Consider the following 24,431-nt stretch of genomic DNA (forward strand, 5'->3'; position numbering starts at 1 on the left):
CTTCATTTAAATTTAACTACCTGTATCTTATGTAGGAAGAAATTAACTCTTTTTCCACAGTGAAGACCATTTATTTTGTGAGGTTTAACTAACTTTTTTTCCTTTTTTAAGGGCGCCTTGCCACAAAAGAGAGGGAGCCGATGGCCTTGAAGCTGAAGGACTGGCCCCCAGGGGAGGATTTCCGAGACATGATGCTTTCTAGGTACATGACCTACTTGAGTAAAGGTGTCCTTGTCAAAGAACTGGTTACGATGTACTGCAGGAAGATAACATTTAAGATCAGCATACTGCGCTGAAATTTATTGAGACTTTTCTAATTCTTTCTGGAGTTGTAGACAATGCTAACAAAGTTAGCATTTTATTGTCCATCCCTCCTTACCCTTGGTGCTGGTCAGCCGCCTCCTTAAAACGTTTCAGTCTATTTGGTGAAGTTATTTGTGCAATGCTGTTAAGACAGAAGTTCCAGGAGTGTCGATAAAGCAACAGCAATACATGTCCACATTATCAAATGGTTTCCTACTGTCCTGTATATTTCCCTTACAGATTTGATGACCTGATGAATAACCTACCCCTGCCTGAATATACCAAGAGAGACGGCAAACTGAACCTGGCCTCCAGGCTGCCGGACTTTTTTGTTAGACCCGACTTGGGCCCAAAAATGTATAATGCTTATGGTGAGTGAGCTGTGTTTTTCCTTTCCATGCTGTCTGCTCATATTTGCACAAAGTGGTGATTCTTATTGTGGATGGTTAACTCTCTTCTCCCTCTGTCCCTTAGGATTATTATCAGCAGAGGATAGAAAGGTTGGTACAACAAACCTTCACTTGGATGTGTCAGATGCTGCTAACGTCATGGTGTATGTAGGAATCCCCAGCGGTCAGCCCAACCATGAAGAAGGTGAGTTTTTAAATAGCTCAGACCCTCTAAACAAGTTATTTTTTAAATGAATTGCTAAACAGCAATTCTTTGTTACGTTACTTTCATGGGATTGCAAGCCCCTTGATGCTGGCTGTCAGCTGTAGTCCAGTGGTAGCTCTCGTGCCTCTGAGTCAGAGGTTGTGGCTTCAAGTCCCACTCTGGGTTCTTGAGCATAAAGTCTAGGCTGACACTCTAGTGCAGTACAAAAGGGGTGCTGCTTTGCGGATGAAACATTAAACAGAGGAATTGTCTGTCCTCCCGTGATCCTATGGTATTATTTTTGAAGAACGGTGGTGTTCTCCCAGGCATCTGGCTATTTATTCCACAATCAAATGCAGTGGTGGTGGCTGAGGCATCAGTGTTGGTCAGGGCACTGAAAGAAATCCTGCTTTTTCTAATAGCACCATGAGACTTTTTAACACTTTTGTGTTACGGGCCAGGATTTTCCCCTCGGCGATTTGGGGGCGGGGCCCGCTCGCCAAGGGGAAAATGACGTCAGGAGGAATCCCCAACATCATCCCGGGCCATTTAAATTTTAAGGAAGGCAGGTGGACGGTGAAATCAGCTGTCTGCCCACCGACCTGTCAGTGGCCAATTAAGGCCATTAACAGGCTCATCAAGATAGTTAAATGCCCTGCCCGGCTGGTGGGCAGGCCAGGAGCCTCAGCGGCCTGTAGATTATTAATGAAACTTCATTCACTAGCGGGAAGAAGTTTCATTACCTTTTTGTAAAAATTTAATAAATTTTGAGTTTGTTATCAACGTCCCATCTCGTGTGATATGTTAATAATTTTAAAATGTCTCTATTTTTTGACTCTACTTTACCTTTCACTGAACTCCCTAAGACAGGACTTTGCCTCAGGGAGCAGTGTGCACTTTTGACAGTTGGGGATTCCCTCCCCACCCCAGAACAGGAAGTACATAGCGATTCCTGTTGGGCAGGTTGCTGGGCGGGCCTTAATTGGCCCACCCACTCAAAATGGCGGCGGGCCCCATTTCGGCGGCGGAGTTCGGCTGCCGAGCCGGTGGGGCCCGCCGAGGGCTAAATTCTACCCACGGGGTCAGACAGGCTCCAGTTGGGACCTTGTTGAAAAGCTTAGGCCTCCTGACAGTGCAGCAGTGCCTCAGTACCACATCAAAGTGGCAGCCTCCATTATGCACCTAAGGCTTAAACGTGTCAGGGTATGCAGGCAGACATTTCTCTTTAAATTTGCATATGTGAAATGTTGGCTGTGTAACAGGAAACTAGCTCCTTTACAAGCAAACCTCTGTATCAAAACAACTATGTTCGCTTATAAGCTGACATTAACCAAAATTGAAAGTCCATATTCTACAAGCTGCTACAGCAGCTTTTGCAAAAAAAAAAGTGTACGAATTCAGAATGAAAAGCAATGATTCATACTTCTAGGTGACCTTGTAATATTTTGCTTTGTTTCAATATAACAACTCCCACAGAACGAGTGGTTCAGCAGGTGAATACCAGATGATTTGATAGTGGACCTGAGACCAGTAATGTCTTAGGCTAATCCTGATTTTATCCGACTTAATGATCCTGACTGGCACACTGTTGAGGACACTGGCTGGTTAACCTCAAGTGTCCCTGGTTAGGATGAGGAGGAAGAAAGATAGCCAGGACTTCTGTTCGTGATTGATGATCAGAGATTGCTAAAGGTGCAGGAATGTAGATGTTTGTGGAGGACAGGGTCAGACCTTTGGAAGTAGAGGGGAAAGTAGTTTTTTTTTTAAATCAAGCAAATGCTTTGCAATACTATTGGCTACCTTAAAAGAAAGAATGTGTAAGGTTACAGGGATAAGGCAGGGAGCAGGACTAGGTAGAACGCTCTTTCAATGAGCCATTGCAGACTCGATGGGCCGAATGGCCTCCTGCACTGTAAAGATACTGTGAGAGGTTGTTGCAGAAAGATCAGTCACTGCCTGTGGGGAGCAGTTTGGTTAACGATTTTTTATTTTGTTAGAAATTCTGAAGACCATGGAGGATGGTGATGCAGACGAGTTAACAATAAAACGCTTCACAGAGTTCAATGAAAGGCCTGGTGCCTTGTGGCATATTTACTCAGCCAAAGATGCAGAGAAGATCAGAGATCTGTTGAGGAAGGTAAGATGAGGGAAAGGGTTGGGGTTTGTCAGAAAACCTATGTAACTATTGTGAGATCGCTTGCTGGCAGAGAAGGGAGGTTTGTGTGTCTTCCTTGTTTTCCAAGGTGATCCAAGTGGGAGGTTTTGGCAGCTGAGATGGGAGAGACACAATACTGTTTCAGGTGGCCATCTCTGATCATCTCTTCCACATCCTTTACCATTTGCACTTTGCTACCTGCCACAAATCCTTTGGCCCTCTTTTTTTTTCTACATCCAACCAAAAGAAACTCCTTCAGGAGTACCCTTTCTGATCCCTAACTCCTCCGCCTCTGATTTTCCATATAGCGCAACATCATTGGCTGTCTTAACTTGCTAAATGGCAGCCTTCACAGAATCACAGTATCGTTACAGTGCAGGAGGCCATTCGACTCATCGTGTCTGCAATGGCTCGCTGAAACAGTGTTCTACCTAGTCCTGCTCCCTGCCTTATCCCTGTAACCTTACACATTCTTTCTTTTAAGGTAGCCATCCAATTCCCTTTTGAATATCTCAATCAAATCTGCCTTCACCACCCTCTCAGGAAGTTCGTTCAGACTCCAACCACCCCCTGGGTGAAAAAAATTTTCCTCGCATCGCTTCTACTACTTTTGCCCATTATTTGGAATCTGTGCCCTCTAGTCCTTGATGTACTCTTGAGTGGGAACAGCTTCTCATTACTTACCCTGTCCATTCCCCTCAATCTTGAATACCTCCTATCAAGCCTCCTCTTAGCCTTCTCTTCTCCAAGGAAAACAGAGCCAACCTCTCCCATCTATCCTCATAACTACAGTTGTTTATCCCTGGAATCATTCTTTTGAATCTCCTCTGTACTGTCTCCAATGCCTTCTCATCCTTCTTCAGGTATGGCACCCAGAATTGGATGCAGTACTCCAGGTGAGGCCTAACTAGTACAAGTTCAACATGACCTCCTTACTCTTGTACTTGATGCCCCTATTAATAAAGCCTAGGATACCATATGCTTTATTAACTGCCCTTTCAACATTCCCTGCCATCTTCAATGACTTATGTACATATGCACTGAGGTCCCTTTGTTCCTGCACCTCTTTAAGAGTTTCTCCCTTTATTTTGTACCATCTCTTCATATTCTTCCTGCCAAAATGAATCCCCACATGCTTTTCTCTGCATTGAATTACTTCTGCCATTTGTCTGCCCAATCCATAAATGACTATGACCTTTTTGAAGTCCTTCTGTCGTTAGTAACATTTTTCCCACAATGTAGCTGTCTTCTCTATTCCAGCTGTTTCTTCTTTCCGTCACCCTTGCCAAGGGCTAACAAGCCATCCTCTGTGACCTCCAGTATGAGAGTCACAATCTTCAGTGAATTTGACATTCATCAGATGACCTCAAATTGCATTGCCCCTCCTCCCTCTCAGCTACACTATTCACCCACCCAAGAGGAACTCAAAATTCCTCTTCAACAAATTTCTGCCTTTGATCTTCCACTCCCAGCCCCTTGATCCATCCCTCATGCCAAATAGGAGAAACGTAGATTCTACTTTTATGTGTATTCTGTTCAGTCCCTTCGTATAGTGCTATTGTTTGCTTTTTTTCTCTCCTCTTCCCCTACCTCGCACCCACTCCCTGCCTACCACACTGTCTCTTCCAAGCCTTGTCAGATGAGGCTGGGACTGGCCACCACCACCTTTCATGCGTCCTCTCTAATCATTCAACTATCTCTGCTTGGCTCAGTGCTTGCCAAAGTCACTAACTGCTCTCTTCTGCTCTGATTCTGACTTTATCATTGAGTCCATCAAAACTGTTTTTGTCACCTATGATTTAAGAAAATCCCAATTCTGCTCCCATGTGCTATCTCCTAGCTCCTCCAGCTTCTGGATGTGCCATTTTTACCAGATTCATGGATGGTTGCTCCATCATTCCTCTATGTATTCTGTTGACCCATTGAGCCTGCCCTGCCATTCAGTAAGGTCATAGCTGAATAGCTGATCTGAAGGTGGCCTCGATTTCTCTTTGCTCCCCACGCCCCTCCAAATAAATCTTGACTTCCTTGTAGATCAATAATGTGTCTCACTCAGTCTTGAATATATTCAATGACTCAGCCTCCACTGCTCTCTGGGGTAGAGAATTCAAAGATTAACAACTCAGAGAAAAATTCCTCATTTTCATTTAAATGGGAGATCAATTATTACAAAGCTGTGCCCCCTAGTTCTAGATTTCCCCCATGAGGGGAAACGTCCTCTGAGTTAGCCCTGTCGAGCTCCCTCAGATTCTTATGTTTCAAGAAGATCACCTTGCATTCTTCTAACCTCATCCCAGGAATCAACCTAGTGAACCTTCTCTAAACTGCTTCCAATGCAAGTATATCCCTCCTTAAATAAGGAGACCAAAACTGTATGCGGAACTCCAGGTCTTGCCAATGCTGTGTACAGTTGTAGCAAGACTTCCCTACTTTTATTTCAAAAAGGATGGAATATAACGGCAAACATTCCATTGCCTACCATGATTTTATTGTAGGCTGCGTTAAATGATACAAAAGTTTGGAGAAATAACTTGCTTTCCTCAGCTTTTTTTTAATCCTTTTTTTCTATCAAAAATGCATAATACTAATACTGAATCTGTTTGTAATTGAGTTTGAAAAAAATCTTTTTTATTCCCCTGGTCTTCCCTCTTCCCATGCACGCTAAGAATATCAAAAGGACTTGAGTTGTTGTGACCTTCTGTGACCCATCTAACTGCTGGTCACTGTCCAATTTTCATCAGTGGTGGAGCCACTTGGGGCAATTTGCTGCGTTAGAGACACTACATAAATAAAAAGTGTTGATGTTACTAGCTGTACATTCACCAATGTTTTCTAGTACTTCACCTGGTATCTCTGCAACTTCAGTTGAAATTGGACTGAATTCAAACCCAGACCTGTTGGTGGTACTTGCCGATCACGTACTAACTCCACTCTGAAACTGGTCTGAGCTTGGATTGTTGGTGAACTTTGTTAAGTTTTCCAGTATTTTGGCCATTGTTTGGGTTTTCCCTGTAATCCCTTGATTACCCTCTTTTATGCACTTAAAACCATTCTTGTGATTGTGGGTAAGGCTGGCGCCCAACTCCGGTTACCCTACTGAGGAACTTACTAGGTCACTTCAGAGGGCAGTTAAGGATCAGCTACATTACTAATGAGGCAGATACCTTGGATTAAATGGAATAAATTTAAAATATTAAAAGGATGAACTGATTATTCTTCACTAGATCTCTATCTAATGATCGATAGGAATAGTTGGGATTTTTTTTGGACCAGCTGGCTTAACAGACAAGTGAAATTGTAAATGATTGCAGCTAGGTATAAACAAAACTCTGCCCAATGTTTCAGGTGGCGGAAGAACAGGATCAAGAAAACCCTCCAGACCATGATCCCATTCACGACCAAAGCTGGTACCTGGACAGGACTCTACGCAAGAGACTTTATCAGGAATATGGTGTTCAGGGCTGGGCCATTGTGCAATACCTAGGTGATGTGGTGTTCATCCCAGCTGGAGCCCCGCACCAGGTTAGTGCTAGTGCAGTTAAACACTTGTTTACGCTTGCTCGCTCTCTCGCGCTTGTGCGCTCGCTCTCTTTTTTGTGAGTGCGTTCTCTTGCTCTTAGAACCATGTTTACTACTATCCTGTATCGATCAGTTATTCTCCATTGTTTGACCAATAGGTTGCACTGGAAATCTGCTCCCAGGTACCTGGGCACCAAGATGTCTGCAGGAGGGACCTATGTTAACTGGCTTGCGTACTCCTTCCTTTCTAGCAAAAATGTGACCACTGTTTCCATAGCAGTGTAGTGGATTTTTGTGCTTAGATGAACTGACAAAATGGTTACATTTAAGGAAGCTATATGTACAGGAAATGTGTAACACCACTAGTTAAAAGGCTAGTGTAACCTGGGTGAGGGGGACCCTGGATCTGCCAAGCTCTCTCAAGTATTTGGATTGCTGTGGGCAGGGGGAGGTGGTGGTGCTGGCGGTGAAGAAAGAGGGTGCTCCTAGGCTGAAGAGGCACCTCTTTCACACGCAACAGTAATCCAGATAGCGCTGTAAATGGTGTGGGTGCTTGCTCCCTTAATGTACATGTCTGCGTACCTGAGCTAGGAGTCTAGACAAAGATTTCTGGCTTGGTGTTTAAACAACATACTATCTTAGAAGATCTTGGTACTTTTTTTAAAATAAATCACTTTCTGTATTCTGCATTGTATTTAGCAACACACAAATTTTAAAATTAGAATATTATAGAAGACCCGGAATCGTTTTTCATACTTTTGCCAAGTATCTATTTTTCAAAATTGCTAATTACTAATAGACCATTTTCTACTCCACCCTCATAGCCAGTTCATTCTAGGCAAAAGATTGATAGATGATTGGCTCTATTCATGCCAATTGTTTTCTTTTGAAGATTTTTAAAAAAAAAATCTGAGACTGAATTGCTGAATGTTAAATGTTAAGTGAATAGCTACCCAGCTAACTCTGTTAGCAAGTGTGGTACTGCCCCTTGCAGTCCATGAAAGTCTTCCGTCTGTGCTAAGTTCAGTAAAGGAGCAGCTGCAACTGGCCTCTGATTTGGAAGGTCATGTTGCACGTGGAAAAGTGCCCAATGGGAACTACTGCCTTCAGGAGGAGGAGGGAAGAGACTGGCAGCTGGAATCCTGCCCTGCTGCACTTCCAGAAGTAGAATTTTATTTATGGAACTAATATTCTGTTGCTTGCTACAGGTTCACAACTTGTACAGTTGTATCAAAGTGGCGGAGGATTTTGTTTCTACTGAGCACGTAAAGCACTGCTTCCGACTCACACAGGAATTTCGACACCTGTCTAACACGCATACCAACCATGAGGATAAACTTCAGGTACCTGAACTCTTCCCCTGCTTATGGTGAAGTGCTTTGTATACAGGCCATTGCTTTGCTGGAAATCGCACTTAAAAGTTTCTCAACTGTGGCTCAAAAGGTAGCGCACTGGCCTCTGAATCTCAAGGTTCTGGGTTCAAGTCTCAGGGCATGAGCACCAAATCAAGGCTGACACTCAGTGCAGTACTGAGGGAATGTTGTACTGTTGGAGGTGCTATCTTTCAAAGGAGACGTTAAGCTGGCCCCATCTGCCTGCTCTGGTAGATGTAAAAGATCCCCTGGAACTATTTCAAAGAGCCAAGGAGTTGTCCCTGGTGCCCTTGCCCATATTTATCCCCCAGTCAGCATCGCAAGGGTCATTATCACATTGCTGTTTGGGAGTTCACTGAGTGCAGATTAGCTGCTGCGTTTCTTACATTACAACAGTGACTACAATTCACTTCAAAATATTTCATTGGCTGCAAAGATCATTCAGACTTCCAGTGGTTTTGAAAAGCGCTATATAAATGCAAGTCTGTCTTCTTCTGGAATACAAGTAAATAATACCCAAAATTAAATTCAAGGCATTCACAGTTTAACTCCTATTTGAATATTGTTTTAAAACATTGCACATGGGAAAAGGTGTGAACCACAATTGCTTCAGCTTTCCAGGGAGATGGGAATAAGTTCTGTCACTCAATTAGTGTCACTCTTGCCTCTGAATTGGAAGGTTGTGGGTTTATGTCCCACTCCAGGGATTTGAATACGTTCTAGGGTGACACTCCAGTACAATACTGAGGGAGTGCTGCACTAATGGAGGTGCCCTTTTTCGGATGAGACACTTGGGCTGAAGTGGCAGGTAATATTTGTGCCACACATGACTATTGAGAGAGAGACCCCCCCCCAAAAAAAAGTGCAGCACAGAGGGATCTGGCTGTTCTTGTGCATGAAACACAAAAAGTTAGCATGCAGGTGATGCAAGTGATTAAGAAGGCAAATGGAATTTTGGCCTGTATTGCTAAGAGGTTGGGGAGTTTAAAAAATAGGGAAGTCTTGTTATAACTGTACAGGGTGTTGGTCAGGCCGCACCTGGAGAACTACGTACGGTTTTGGTCCCCGTATTTAAGAAAGGATATACTGGCATTGGAGGCAGTTCAAAAGAGATTCTCTAGGCTGATGTTTGGGATGAAGGGGTTGACTTATCAAGAACGGCTAAACAGGTTAGGCCTTTATTCATTAGAGTTTAGAAGAATGAGGGGTGATCTTATTGAAACGTACAAGTTTCTGAGGGGGCTTGACAGGGTAGATATTGAGAAGATGTTTCCACTAGTGGGGGAATCTCAAACTAGGGGACATAGTTACAGAATAAGGGGACACTCATTTAAAATTGAGATGCACAGCAATTTCTTCTCTTAGAAGGTACTGAATGTCTGGAATTCTCTACCTCCTCTTTAAATACTTTGAGTGATCTAGCCTCCACAACTCTGATGTAGGTAGATTTTGAAATATTGGGGAGTTGAGCACTATGAGGAACTGGAAGAAAGAAGAGTTGAGGCCTGGGGCAGATCAGCCACGATCTTATTGAATGGTGGGGCAGGCTTGAGGGGCCGAATAGCCTACTCCTCCTATTTCTTCTCAGTGCCAGGCAATGATCATCCCCAACAAAGAATCTAACCATGTCCCCTTGGCATTATCTTTGCAAAATCCCCCACTATCAATGTCCTGGGGGTTACCATTGACCAGAAACTCAGCTGGACCAACCATATAAATACTGTGGCTACAAGAGGAGGTCAGAGACTGGGAATTCTGTGATGAGTAACTCACCTCCTGACTCCCCAGAGCCTGTGCTCCATCTACAAGGCACAAGTCAGGAGTGTGATAGAATACTCTCCACTTGCCTGGATGAATGCAGCTCCAACAACATTCGAAGCTTAACACCATCTGAGAAAAAGTAGCCCCCTTGATTGGCATCCCATCCATCACCTTAAACATTCATACCTTCCACCACAGAGGCACAGTGGTATCAAGGTGCTCCATCTACAAGATGCACTGCAGCAACCTGCCTTTGACAGCACCTTCCAAACCCGCGACCTCTACTACCTGGAAGGACAAGGGCAGCAGACACATGACAGCACCGCTACCTGCAAGTTTCCCTCCTCCAAGCCCCACATCTGAGATCCTGACTTGGAAATATATTGTTGTTCCTTCACGGTCATTGGCTCAAATCCTGGAACTCCCTCCCTAAAAGCACCGTTGTGTACCTACATCACATGGACTGTAGCGGTTCAAGAAGGCAGCTCACCACCACCGTCTCAAGGGCAGCTAGGGATGGACAATAAATCCTGACCTTGCCGACGATGGCCACATCCCATGAAAGAATTTTTTTAAAAATGAGAGGCCCCAGTTGCTCTGGGGTAGGTGTGAAGGGTTGAATGATATTATTTGAAGAAGAGTAGGGAAGTTTCCTTTCTCAGTATTTGTCCTGCAACCAACAAAATCATCTGGTCTTTAATTTCAGTGCTATGTTTTCCTACACTGCAGTTAATGAGATACTTTTCATAGATTGTAATCATAGAAAGTTTACAGCACAAAGAGGCCATGTGGTTTTTGAAGTTGTAAAGTGCCATTCTGAAATCATGAATAGGGGGAGGCAATGGCGAAGTGGTATTGTTGCTGAACTAGTAATCCAGAGACCCAGGATAATGCTCTGGGGACCCAGATTCAAATCCCACCACGGCAGATGGTGGAATTAAAAGTGTAAAGATGACTGTGAAGCCATTGTCGATTGTTGTAGGCTCACTAATGTCTGTTGTCCTTAGCAGGTTTGGTCTACATGGGACTCCAGACCCATAGCAATATCTTTGACTCTTAAATTCCCTTTGAAATGGCCTGGTAAGCCGCTCTGTTGTATCAAACTGCTACAAAGTCTCAAAAAAGGAATAAAACTGGACGGACTACCCGGCATCAGGTACCTAGGCACCGAAAACAACAATGGCAATCGCAGCCCTGCAAAGGCCCCCTTACTAACATATGGGGGCTAGAGCTGTCCCACAGACTAGTCAAGCAACAGGTCATCCTCACAATCATATCTTACAGAAAATGCCCCAGACACCACCATCACCATCCGTGGGTATGTCCTGTCCCACCGGTAGGACCAGCCCAGCAGAGGTGGTGGCACAGTTGGGAAGTTGCCCTGGGAGTCTGAACCCCATGAAGTCTCATGGCATCAGGCCAAACATGGGCAAGGAAACTGCCTGCTAATTATCATGTATAGCCCTCCCTCAGCTGCTGAATCAGTGCTCCTCCATGTTAAACATCACTTGGAGGAAGCACTGAGGTGGCAAGGGTGCAGAATGTACTTTGGGTGGGGGACTTCAATATCCATCACCAAGAGTGGCTCAGTAGCACCACTACTGACTGATCCGGCTGAATGCTAAAGGACATAGTTGCCACAGACCCAGTCTAGCTGCTGGTGAGGGAGCCAACAAGAGGGAAAAACATACTTGACCTCATCCTCACTAACCTGCCTGCTGCAGATGCATCTGTCCATGACGGTATTTGTAAGAGTGATCACCGCAGAGTCGTTATGGAGATGAAGTCCTGCCTCCATGAGCCTACCCTCCATTATGCTGTGTGTCACTACCACCATGCAAAATGGGATAGATTTCGAACAGATCTAGCAACTCCAGACTGGGCATCCATGAGGCACTTTGAGCCATCAACAGAATTGTACTTGAACACAATCTTTAACCTCATGGCCTGGCATATCACCCATGCTACCATTACCATCAAGTCAGGGGATCAACCCTGGCTCAATGAAGAGTGCAGGAGAGCATACCTAAAAATGAGGTGTCAACCTGGTGAAGCTATAACACATGCTGTTTGGCGTGCAAGTAGTCCTAAGCAGCAAGTGATAGACAGGGCTGAGCAATCCCACAACCAACGGATCAGATCTAAGCTTTGCAGTCCTGCCACATCCAGTCATGAATGGCGGTGGACAATGAAACGACTCACTGGAAGAGGAGACTCCACAAATATCCCCATCCTCAGTGATGGATGAGCCCATCACATCAGTGCAAAAGATAAGGCTGAAGCATTCGCTACAATCTTCAGCCAGAAGGGCCGAGTGGATGATCCATCTTGGCTTCCTCTGGAGGTCCCCAGCGTCACAGATGCCAGTCTTCAGCCATTTTGATTCACTCCACGTGAAATCAAGAAAAGGCTGAAGGAACTGTATAGTGCAAAGGGTCCTGACAATATTTCAGCATTAGTACTCCAGAACTTGTGCTCCAGAACTAGCCAAGCTGTTCCAGCACACCAACAACACTAGCATCTACCCGGCTGTGTGGACACACAAAGCAGGACAAATCCAACCCAGCAAATTACTGCCCCATCAATCTACTCTCCATCAGGAAAGTAATGGAAGGGATCATCAACGGTGCTCTCAAGCAGCGCTAGCTTAGCAATAACCTGCTCATTGACACCCAGTTTGGGTTCCGCCAGGCCGCTCAGCTCCTGACCTCATTACAGCCTTGGTTCAAACATGGACAAAAGAGCTGAATTCCCGAGGTCAGGCGAGAGTGACTGCCCTTGACAGCAAGGCTGCATTTGACCGAGTGTGGCATCAAGGAGCCCAAGCAAAACTGATGTCAATGGGAATCAGGGAAAACTATGTGGTTGGAGTCAAACCTAGCACAAAGGAAGATGGTTGTGGTTGTTGGAGGGCCGTCTTCGCAACTCCAAAACCTCTCTGCAGGAGCTCCACACGGTAGTGTCCTCAGCCCAACCATCTTCAGCTGCTTCATCAATGACCTTCCTTACATCATAAAGTCAGAAGTGGGGATGTTCGCTGATGATTACACAATGTTCAGCACCATTCGCAACTCCTCAGATATTGAAGCTGATCATGTCCAAATGCAGCAATTCCTGGACAATATCCAGACTTGACCAGACAAGTGGCAAGTAACATTTGTGTCACACAGCGGCCAGGCAATGACCATCTCAACAAGAGAGAATCTAACCATTGCTCCTTGACGTTCACTGAAATTCCCACTATCGACATCCTGGGGATTACCGTTGACCAGAAACTGAACTGGATCAGACATATAAATACTGTGGCTGCAAGAGCAGGTCAGAGGCTAGGAATCATACAATGAGTAACTCACCTCCTGACTCCCCAAAGCCTGTCCACCATCTACAAGGCACAAGTCAAGAGTGTGATGGAATACTCCCCCTTGCCTGGATGTGTGCAGCTCCCACGACACTCAAGAAGCTTGACATGGTCCAGGACAAAGCAGCCCGCTTGATTGGCACCTCATCTACAAACATTCACTCCCTCCACCACCGATGTACAGTGGCAACAGTGTGTACCATCTACAAGAAGCATTACAGGAATTCCTCAAGGCTCCTTTAGACAGCACGTTCCAAACCCATGACCATTGTCATGACAAGGGCAGCAGATAGATGGGAACACCACTACCTGGAAGTTCCCCTCCCAAGTCACTCACCATCCTGACTTGGAAATATATCGCCATTCCTTCATTGTCGCTGGGTCAAAATCCTGGAACTCCCTTCCTAACAGCACTGTGGGTGTACCTATACCACGTGGACTGCAGTGGTCCAAGAAAGCAGCTCACCACCACCTTCTCGAGGGCAACTAGAGATGGGCAATAAATGTTGGTCCAACCAATGAAGGCCACATCCTGTGCATGAATAAAAGAAAAAGTTCTATAAATTGCAGCTTGTTCTTGAATTTTACCTGTTGGGGCCAAGCATAATCTTTAGAGATGCTGAACAAGGGAATTTTGTAATTTGGACTCTGTCTCCTCTCTGCACCACAAACACAATTTCCCTCCAATAGATTAACAAGTTTCGGGCTGCACTATGGTTTATTGTAGAAGTTATTTGAACAAATTTTAGGGTTTGACTTAACCTGTGACTCCATTAGTCAGGTTTAACAATTTGTGTCTTTGGCTAGTGGAATGTTTAGTAACTATCAGGGGCACTGGTTGCGAGGTGGTAATGTCACTGGACTAGTGATCCAGTGGCTTAGGAGATACAGGTTCAAATCTCACCATGGCAGCTGGTGGAATTTAACTTCAATTAATAAAATCTGGAAGTGGATGCTAGTTTGAGTAATTGTGACGATGACAACTATCATTGATTGCTGTAAAAACCCATCTGGTTTACTAATATCCTTTTTAAGGGAAGGAAATCTGCCATCCTCACCTAGTCTGGCCTACATATGACTCCAGACACTAAACTGCTCTTTGAAATGGTCTAGCGAGCCACTCAGTTCAAGGGCAAATTCACCTCCTGACTCCGCAAAGCCTGTCCACCACCTACAAGGCACAAGTCAGGAGTGTGATGGAATACTCCCCACTTGCCTAGATGAATGCAGCTCCAACAACACTCAAGAAAATCAACACTGTCCAGGACAAAGCAGCCCAATTGGTTGGCACCACATCCACAAACGCTGACTCCCTCCACCACTGATGCACAGTAGCAGCAGTGTGTACCATCTACAAGATGCACTGCAGGAATTCACCAAGGCTTCTTTGACAGCACCTTCCAAACCCACAACCGCTACCATCTAGAAGGACAAGGGCAGCAGATAGATGGTGACACCATCACCTGGAGCTCAAGTCACTCACCATCCTGACTTGGAAATATATTGCCATTTCTTCACTGTCGCTGGGTCAAAATCCTGGAACTCCCTCCGTAACAGCACTGTGGGTGTACCTACGCCACATGGTCTACAGCGATTCAAGAAGGCAGCTCAATGCCACCTTCTTAAGGGCAGTTAGGGATCGGCAATAAATGCTGGCCCAGCCAGCGAAGCCCACATTCCCTGAATGAATTTAAAAAAAGAATAAAGGGGCGGGGGGGGAAATGTTGAGAATCCTGTGATACATTTGTGTTTTTCATTTTGTGTATAGGTGAAGAATATTATCTACCATGCAGTAAAGGATGCTGTTGGGATGCTAAAAGCTCACGAATCCAGCCTTCTCAAGACTTTGATCTGAAGCACCACTTGAAAGCTGGGTTTTCCTGAAAAATCCACACCATAATGTTAACAGCAACTATTTAAAGAAAATGACTTGTTCAAGGAGGCAATCTGTTGATATCTTTGCATTAAGCAGGTTGAACTTCGTTGTAGATGGGATGGAAAAAAAGCATAAATCTGTACACTTTCAGTTTTACAAAATCAAGACAAAGATGGTCTATACAACTCAACATCCTATTTGTCACAAACAAATTTTAGTTTTTTTCTCTCTCAACTTGTTAATACAAAATTAGTTGCATTCTGCATCACCCTACTCTCCATTTTTTCCCCCTCTTTTCCAAAGAGAGATCATGTACTGAGATCAAGCTGTCTGGAGAAATGTCCTGGATTAAAAACTTCTTGGGGGTTTCTACAGAGGTTGGAGCAGTTGATGAGGAGAACCCCACAAAAAATAAGTGTAGCCCTGTAAATTAGTTGAGAATGTCATTCTCAGTGACCCTGGTGTAATCGGCAGCATCTTATTCATGTGTGTATCCTGTTGGAGAACAAATGTCCACTTTATACCATTGTCACTGCTAAAAACTAACTGAATCCTGCCTGAATGTCGTCTCATTGCTGCTTCAGTCATGAGTGGATGGTTTTACCCAGTTAACCAGTTTTCAACACAAGAATTTAGTTTCTTCATTTGGATATCCACACCCAGCAGATTCTGAATAGAAGTCACCATATTTATTGCTTTATCATCACCTTACATTTTTGTGTAAATATTTTACCAAATTCTTTTTGTATGTACTTTAGCTGGGGGCCCGTTAGCTGTTTTAATGTAGCTAAACCATCTGGAAAGGGTGCAACCAAGAATGAAAGATGTACAGAATTGGGATAGTTTAAATTTCATCTCAAGTTGTGCAGCAAGTGAGGGACATTCCACACAGTGCTAATTAAATATTTTGCATCAATGAGGCAGGTAAAAATACCTTATTTAATTTGTGGGGATGCCTTCTCATGTTTTAACACATTTACAAAGTCTAGGATTCCCAGGTTTTGAAATGACTTCCAATTTTGTTTTTCTCATTCAAAGCTTATTAGGAGATACGCTAGTCTGCATAGATGAATGTTCTAATTGGAGGCAGCATTTGCTGCACTATACTCGAGATGAGTTTCTACTGGTGATTTTCCAAAACAATGTCATACGATACATTATGTAAGCAAATTGAACTGTTGGAGAAACCAGCACTACAAAGCGTTCGGGTTTTTTTTTCTAAACTTACCTCCATAGTAAGTCATGGGTCCAAACTAATTTCCAGCTCAAGCTGTGTTTGGTCTACCTGGTTGAAGATGGTGGTACTCAACTGTAATTTACATCCAGACTACTGTTTTTTCTTAACCTGCTTGTTGCCGAAAAGTTGAACTTGAAGGCAACTTTGAAAGTCTTGTATACAGCCTATGTACTAATCAAGAAGCAAGAGCATTGTTTCTTTTGAGCATGTAATTGCAGCTGTAAAATTAAGAGGATTCTATCGGAGCTGCTTTTTTTAAAATAGAAGATCTTTCAGAAAGTAAAGAATTTTGATTACTCAGGACCTACACTTGAAAGTTTACTGTATTATGTCGGTTTGTTTGATTTGTACATTTTTCTGTATTTTTTTTGTGTGGTTTAAATGCAGAGCATAACTGAAGGTTGAGGTCTGGAAAATGACTAATTAATTAATCAGTAGAATTGTTTACAGATTGTGTGCAATGATCTTTGTACACCAGATAATGTGATTTTTCTTTTTACACAATATATCAACATATTCTTGATATAACAACCTTGGTTTTAACATGCCTATTTAGCTCCTAGTTTGTTTTTTTGACCCGATTTTGCCTGTCAGTTTCTATGTATGAAAGCACTGATTAATAAAGAAATGGTTGGCTTGGAACGTTTCTTTCCCTGGACGCTACATATTTGCAATGGGGTGGAAAAGCTTGCTGAAGTCCCAAGTGCATCTGATGCAGAAAAAAAAAATCGCTCAATCTATTGCTGTTCGGATGATTTTGATTTTTCAGAAGAAAGGCAAGTGCGGAAGCACCAGTAAATTGTGCTCTCCTAAGTGGCTGGACTGAAGTCTGGCAGATGGAGTTCCAAAATGGAGAAGTGTGAGGTCATCCATTTTGAATCTAAGAAAAACAAATCCAGAATACTTTCTGAATGGTGAGAGACTAGGAACTGTGGCGAAGCAAAGGGCTTTGGGTGTCCTTGTGCACAAGTGACTAATAGCTACTTTTTGTACCTGTGAACTAATCAGAAAGTTTAAAGGAATGTTGGGTCTTTATCTCAAGGGGTGGGAAGTTGTTTCAGCCACACAAAGCCTTGGTCAGACCCCATCTGGAGTACCTTTGTTCAATTTTTTTTAAAAAATCAACTTTATCCCTCCCCACATTGTTTTGCTCATCCCTCACCCTATCCTCACTGATCTGTCTACATTGGGGCAGAACAGGGAGCCAATCTCTGAAATCCTCAAATCTAAAATTATCTTGTGTGTTTACATCCCTTCATAGACATGCCATGCTCCACTTCTGTAACCTTCATTAGCCTAAATTTCTCCTCCCTCTCACCGGCCTCTCCTGATATATAGGGCAGAATCTTGTGTGGGGGCGGGGCCCCGCATGCCGACGAGTAAAATGACGCACGGTGACGTCAGGCGTGTGTTCCGACATCACCAGGCGTCATTCCGATCTTTAGTTCAGTGGGCACGCACCGGAGGTGGCTGTGTGCCTGCCGAACTGTTAGAGGCCTGTTAAGGCCATTAATAAAGCAATTAAAGATATTGACGGCTGCCCGCCCAACCTTAAGGTTGGGGGCAGGCAAAGAGCCCAAGCGGCCTTTGCATTTTTCATGAAACCTCATCCACTGGCGGGATGAGGTTCCATGAAGGGTTTATTACATTAATAAATAGTTTTTGAACATTTCAAAAACATGTCTGAGCTCATGTGACCCTGTCACGAGGGGACATGTGTAAATTTTTTTTAGCTTCTTTATTTAAAATTCACAGTATGAAATTAATCTCCGAGGCAGCTCTGTGCTACAGGGAAATTTCGGCACTCTCGTGCATGAGCTAAAGAGCACAGGCCCTGACTCTCCCTCTTCACCAACACCTGCCCCCCCCCCCCCCCCCCACCACACAGGTAGCGCTGAGCGCATCTGGGTGCACGTCATGCTGGGGGGGCCTTAATTGGCCCGCCCACGTGAAATGGCAGCGTGCAGCCGATCATGGTTGGCGATTGGTTCCGCGCCCGCCTGTGCCTGCCCCGACATGGAGAAAATTCTCCCCATTGTTTCTGATTCCAGTTAGCTTAACATCAGACATAAGGAAAATGCTGGAATCTGTTATTGCAGGCACTTAGAAAATCTCAATGCAATCAGAGTTAGCATGGATTTGTGAAAGGAAAAACATGTTTGACTAATCTGTTGCATTTCTTTGAGGAAGTAGCAAGCAATGTGGATAAAGGGGAACCTGTGATGTGCTGTATTTGGATTTCCAGAAGACATTTGACAAGGTGCCAGATCAAAGGTTACTACACAAAGTAAGAGCTCATGGTGTAACATATTAGCATGGATAGAATCTCAATCATAGAATTGTTACAGTGCAGAAGGAGGCCATTCGGCCCATCGTGTTTGCACTGGTTCCCTGAGCATTTACCTGCATATTGTTCCTATTTAAATAATCATGCAATGGCCTCTTGAATGGCTGTATCGAACCTGCCTCCACTACACTTTCAGACAGTTCTTTCCAAACCCTAAATACTTGCTGTGTGAAAAGGTTTCTTCTCACCTCGCTTTTGCTTCTTTTGCAAAACGCTTTAAAACTGTGCCCTCTGGTTCTCGATCGTTTACAAGTGGGAATAATTTCTCCCTATCTACTCTGTCCAGACCCCTCATGATTTTAACAACTTCTATCAAGTCTCCTCTTAGCCTTCTCCTCTCCAAGGAAAAGAGTCCCAACTTCTCCAATCTTTCCTCATAACTGAAGTTTCTCATCCCTGGAACCATACTCATAAACCTCTTCTGCACTCTCTCCAATGCATTCACATCCTTCCTATTGTGTGGCGCCCAGAACTGTACACAATACACCAGCTGAGGTCTAACTAGTGTCTTACATAAATTCATTATAACCTCCCTGCTCTTATACTCTATGCCCCTATTAATGAAGCCTAGAATACTGTATGCTTTAGAAACAGCTCTACCTGTCCTGCCACCTTTAATGACTTATGCACATATACACCCAGGTCTCTCTGCTCCTGCACACCCTTTAGAATAGTTAGTTTATACTGCCTCTCCATATCCTTTGTACCAAAATGCATCACCTCACACTTCTCTGCATTGAACTTCACCTGCCCACTCCACCAATGTGTCAATGTCCTTTTGAAGTTCGACACTGTCCTTCTTACTGTTTACAATTCTCCCATGTTTTGTGTCGTCTGCAAACTTTGAAATTGTCCCCTGCACACCAAGACCTAGATCATTTTTATATATATATATATATATATATATCAGGAAAAGCAAGTGTCCCAATACCAACCCCTGGGGCACTCCACTACAAACTTCCTTCCAGCCCAAAAAATACCCATCAACCTGTACCTTCTGTTTCCTATCCCTCAGCCAACTTTGTATCCATGTTGCTACTGTTCCTTTTATCCTGTGCCCTATAACTTTCCTCAAGTCTGTTGTGTGGCACTGTATCGAATGCCTTTTTGAAGTCCGTATACACCACATCAACAGCCTTGCCCTCATCAACCATCTCTGTTACCTCTTCAAAAAACTCCAGCAAGATAGACATGATTTTCCTTTAACAAATCCATGCTGACTCTTCCGAATCAATCCACATTTTTCCATGTGACTACTAATTCTATCCTGAACAATTGTTTCTAGAAGTTTCCCCACCACCGAAGTTAAACTGACTGGCCTGCAATTGCAGAGCAGATCTTTACATACTTTTTTGAACAAGGGTGTAATGTTTGCAATTGTCCAGTCGTCCAGCACCTCCCCTGAATCCAGGGAACATTGAAAGATTATTGCCAGTGCCTCTGCAATTTCCACTGTCACTTCCTTCAATGTTCTTGGATGCAGCTCATCTGGTCCCGGTGCCTTTTCAACTTTATGTTTCAACCGACATCTTATCCAATGCCTCCTCCTTATCAATTTTAAACGCTTCTATTGACTGAATTTCCTCCTCTGTCACCACGGTCTGGGCAGCATCCATCTTGTAGGTAAAGACAGATTTAAAGTATTTACTTAACACCTCAGCCATGTTTCTTGCCTCTATGTGTAAGGCGATGCACTTTGGTAGGAAGAACATGGACAAACAATATAAAATTTTGAAGGGGCAGAAAGACTTGGGTGTATATGTGCATAGATCATTGAAGGTGGCAGACAGGTGGAGTGAGCAGTTCATAAAGCATACAGTATCCTGGGACTTATTAATAGGGGCATAGAGTACACAAGCAGGGAGGTTATGCTGAATTTATCTAAGACGCTCGTTAAACCTCAGCTGAAGTATTGTGTACAGTTCTGGGTGCTACATTATAGGAAGGATGTGAACACGTGGGAGACAGTGCAAAAGAGGTTTACAAGAATGGTTCCAGGGCTGAGAAGTTTCAGCTGTGAGGATAGATTGGAGAGATTGGGACTCTTCTCTTTGAAGAGAAGAAGGCTGAGAGGAAATTTGATAGAGATGTTCAAAATCATGAGAGGGCTGGACAGAATAGATAGGGAGAAGCTGTTCCCACTTGTAAAAGGATCAAGAATGAGAGGGCACAGATTTAAAGTGATTTGCAAAGGAAGCAAATGTGCCATGAGAGAAAAACTTTCACACAATGAGTGGCTCGGGTCTGGAATGCACTGCCTGGAAGTGTGGTGGAGGCAGGTTCAATTGGGGCATCCAAGAGGACATTAGATGATTATTTGAAAAGGTGCAAGGATACAGGGAAAAGGCAGGGCAATGGCACTAGGTCATAATGCTCATTTGGAGAGCCGGTGCAGACATGATGGGCCTCCTTCTGTGCTGTTAAGATTCTGTGATGTGTAAATCCCCTTTTTGGTCCCTAATTGGCCCTACTCCTCCTTTTACCACCCTTTTACTATTGATATGCTTACAGATTACTTTGGGATTTCCTTTTATGTTAGCTGCCAGTCTTTTTTCATAATCCCTCTTTGCTTCTCGTATTTGCTTTTTCACATCCCCTCTGAACCTTCTGTATTCAGCTTGGGTCTCAATTGTATTTGCTACCTGACATCTGTCATGAGCATGCTTTTTCTTCTTTAACTTAATTTCTATCTTCTTTGTCATCCAGTGAGCTCTGGATTTGTTTGTCTGACCCTTCCCTTTTGAGCGAACATATCTTGACTGTGCCCAAACCATCTCCTCTTTGAAGGTAGCCCATTGTTCAGCTACTGTTTTTCCTGCCAACCTTTGGTTCCAGTCTATCCAGCCCAGCTCCATTCTTGCCCCATTAGAACATAAGAAATAGGAACAGGAGTAGACCATTCTGCCCCTCAAGTCTGCTCCGCCATTCAATAAGGTCATGGCTGATCTTCCTGTGTTTCGAGTTCCAAGTTCCCATCTTAACCTGATAACCTTTGATTCCCTTGCCTAATAAGAATGTATCTACCTCTGCCTTAAAAATATTCAATAACTCCACCTCCACCTCCTTCTGAGGCAACTCTCAGAGAAAAAATTTCTCCTCATCTCTGTCCTAAAAGGGCATCCCCTAATTTTAAAACAGTGCCCCCTAGTTCTGGACTCACCCACAAGAGGAAACATCCTTTCGACATCCATCTTGTCAAGGCCATTCAGGATCTTGTATACTTCAATCAAATCACCCCTCATTCTTCTAAACTCCAGTGGAAACAAGCCTAGTCTGTCCAACCTTTTCTCATAAGACAACCCACTCATTCCAGGTATCAACTAGTAAATCTCCTTTGAACCTCCTCCAATGCATTTACATCCTTCCTTAAATAAGGACACCAAAACTGCACACACTATTCCAGGTGCGGTCTCACCAATGCCCTGTATAACTAAAGGATAACATCCTTACTTTTATGTTCAACCCCTCTCATAATAAAGGATAGAATTTTATTAGCCTTCTTAATTACTTGCTGTATCTGCAAGAACTCTCGCTGTTTAATCCAAGTAGAAAATAATTTTAGTTGACCCTAGTTGACTTAATAAACCTTACCAAAAGGTACAGTTCCTACTTTATTCTAAACCTTAGGAATAGAATAAACCGTAAACACTTACTCAAACAGCTGGCTTCTTCTCCAACTAATCAAATTGCTTCTTTCCTGTAATGTCATAATTCTATTTTTTCACTCTCCTTTCGAACTCAGCGCGGGCCGGTTCTGAGCAGCTGAGAGGTTCACCTCTCCGACTGCTCTTCCCGAAGATGAGTGATGTAGGCTGTGCTCCCCGGGCTGTATTTATTCTTTCCCAGCTCCGTGTATCTCCCGCAGGTTAGCTAACCAGAAACAGAGTAGGCATAAATGGGTCATTTTCCAGTTGGCACGATATGACAATGAGTGGAGTGCCACAGGGATCAGTGTTAGGGTCCTCAACAATTTACAATTTATATCAATGACTTAGAACCAGAGAACCATGGAAAAGTTACAGCACAGAAGGCCATTCGGCCCATCTTGTCCATGCCAGCCTGAGGACATCCAGGTGCCCTTTCTAATCCCACTTTCCTGCATCCAGCTCATAGCCCTGCAGCTTACAGCACTTAAGGTGCAGATCTAAGTACTTTTTAAAAGAGTTTAGAGTTTCTGCCTCTACCACCAACTTGGGCAGCGAATTCCAGACACTCACTACCCTCTGCATAAAAAAAGTTCTTCCTCATGTCCCCCCTACACCTTCTGCCACTTATCTATGTCCCCTGGTTCTAGAATTCTCCACCAAGGGAAACAATTTTATCCTGTCCACTCTATCTATTCCCTCATAATTTTGTACATTTCAATCAAGTCATCTCTCAGCCTTCTTTGTTCTAAGAAAAATAACCCCAATCTATCCAATCTATGCTCGTAGCTACGCTTTTTTAACCCTGGCAACATTCTTGTAAACCTCCTCTGCACTCTCTCCAGAGCTATTATGTCCTTCCTGTAATGTGGTGACCAGATGAAGGGACCGTATGTTTGGTTGCTAAGTTTGCTGTTGACAAAAATGTAGGTAGGAATCTGCAAAGGGGTAGAGATAGGTTAAGTGTGGGCAAAAAATTGGCAGATGGAGTATACTGTGAGAAAATGTGAACTTGTCCACATTGCCAGGAAGAACAGAAAAGCAACATTTAACTTAAATGGAGAGAGATTGCAAATCTGCGGTACAGAGGGATCCAGGTGTCCTGGTACATGAAGCATAAAAAGTTAGTATGTAGGTACAGCAAGTGACTAGGAAGGCAAATGTCATTTATTGAAAGGGAAATGGAAGATAAAAGTAGAGATGTTTTACTACAGTTATATAACATGTTGGTGAGACGTCTGGAGTACTGTGTACAGTTTTGGTCTCATTTTAAGTGAACTCTACTGCTGCAAACAAACTGCCAGCTTAAATACACTTGCAGGCACATAGTTTTGTGCTTATTTGATTTTAGTTATGACAAATTCAAACTTCTGATGCTCAAGATACAACTCAACAATCTCTTTCCCACATCTGCTTTTTTTTTTTCAGCATTTGTACCAAGATCAACACCTACTGTGGCTCTCATAATGACATCTGGCTCCTAATCTACAATAGTAACAAGGTTACACAGAGACAGTTAACCCCTCTAACCACTTTATACATATCAGTGGTCAACTGATGAATTTAGTCGTAGGTTCTTATTTCTTGTTCCTACATTAATCACAGTAACCACGTTGTTATGTGATCTTGCTGTGCTTGCAACACACTCCCTTATCCTAGCTTGGGCATACATCTGCTAATTTGTTGAACTATCCTAATTCTTATGCCGGGTTGCTTTTTCCATCTTAACCCCTACACAAAAAAGGATATAAATGCATCAGCAGTTCAGAAAAGGTTCATCGTATAATACATGGGTTTGTAGGGGTGGGTGTTATCTTACAAGGAAAGGTTGGACAGCTTGGGCCTGTGTCCATTGGAATTTAGAAGAATGAGACGTGATCTTATTCGAGCATATAAGATCCTGAGGGGACTTGACAGGGTGGGTGCTGAAAGAATGTTTCTCCTTGCGGACGAGACTAGAATTAGGGGACAGAGTTTAAAAATAAGGGGTTTCCCATTTAAGATGGATATGAGGAGAAATCTTTTCTGAGGGTCATGAGTCTTTGGAACTCTCGTCCTTAGAGAGTAGAGGAGGCAGTGTCATTGACTCTCTTGTTAGTCAAGAATATTCAAAGGTCATGGGGGTAGGTGGGAACATGGATTTGAAGCCACAATCAGATCAGCCATGATCTTATTGAATGGCAGAGCAGGATCGAGGAGCCAAATGGCTTCTGGTCCAAATTTCTATGTTCCAGACTTCTGTGCATCCTCTCCCCTTCACCCAC

At 43.6% G+C, this 24,431-nt stretch overlaps 1 protein-coding gene across 2 annotated transcripts in view; it reads left to right on the forward strand.

Annotated features, from left to right (window-relative positions):
* Nucleotides 1-16,818, forward strand: part of LOC121282205 (lysine-specific demethylase 3A-like) — a 75,714-nt gene extending 58,896 nt beyond the window's left edge. For both annotated transcript variants that reach the window (XM_041195804.1, XM_041195795.1), the window contains exons 19-25: nucleotides 112-202; nucleotides 544-674; nucleotides 778-897; nucleotides 2,895-3,034; nucleotides 6,398-6,574; nucleotides 7,780-7,914; nucleotides 14,832-16,818. In XM_041195804.1, coding sequence (XP_041051738.1) covers nucleotides 112-202; nucleotides 544-674; nucleotides 778-897; nucleotides 2,895-3,034; nucleotides 6,398-6,574; nucleotides 7,780-7,914; nucleotides 14,832-14,918 — 881 coding nt within the window. In that variant the 3' untranslated portion in view covers nucleotides 14,919-16,818. The remainder of the gene's footprint in view (nucleotides 1-111; nucleotides 203-543; nucleotides 675-777; nucleotides 898-2,894; nucleotides 3,035-6,397; nucleotides 6,575-7,779; nucleotides 7,915-14,831) is intronic.
* The last annotated feature ends 7,613 nt before the right edge of the window (nucleotides 16,819-24,431 follow it).

This window comes from Carcharodon carcharias, chromosome 1 (assembly GCF_017639515.1).
Source record: "Carcharodon carcharias isolate sCarCar2 chromosome 1, sCarCar2.pri, whole genome shotgun sequence".
Taxonomy (NCBI): Eukaryota; Metazoa; Chordata; class Chondrichthyes; order Lamniformes; family Lamnidae; genus Carcharodon; species Carcharodon carcharias.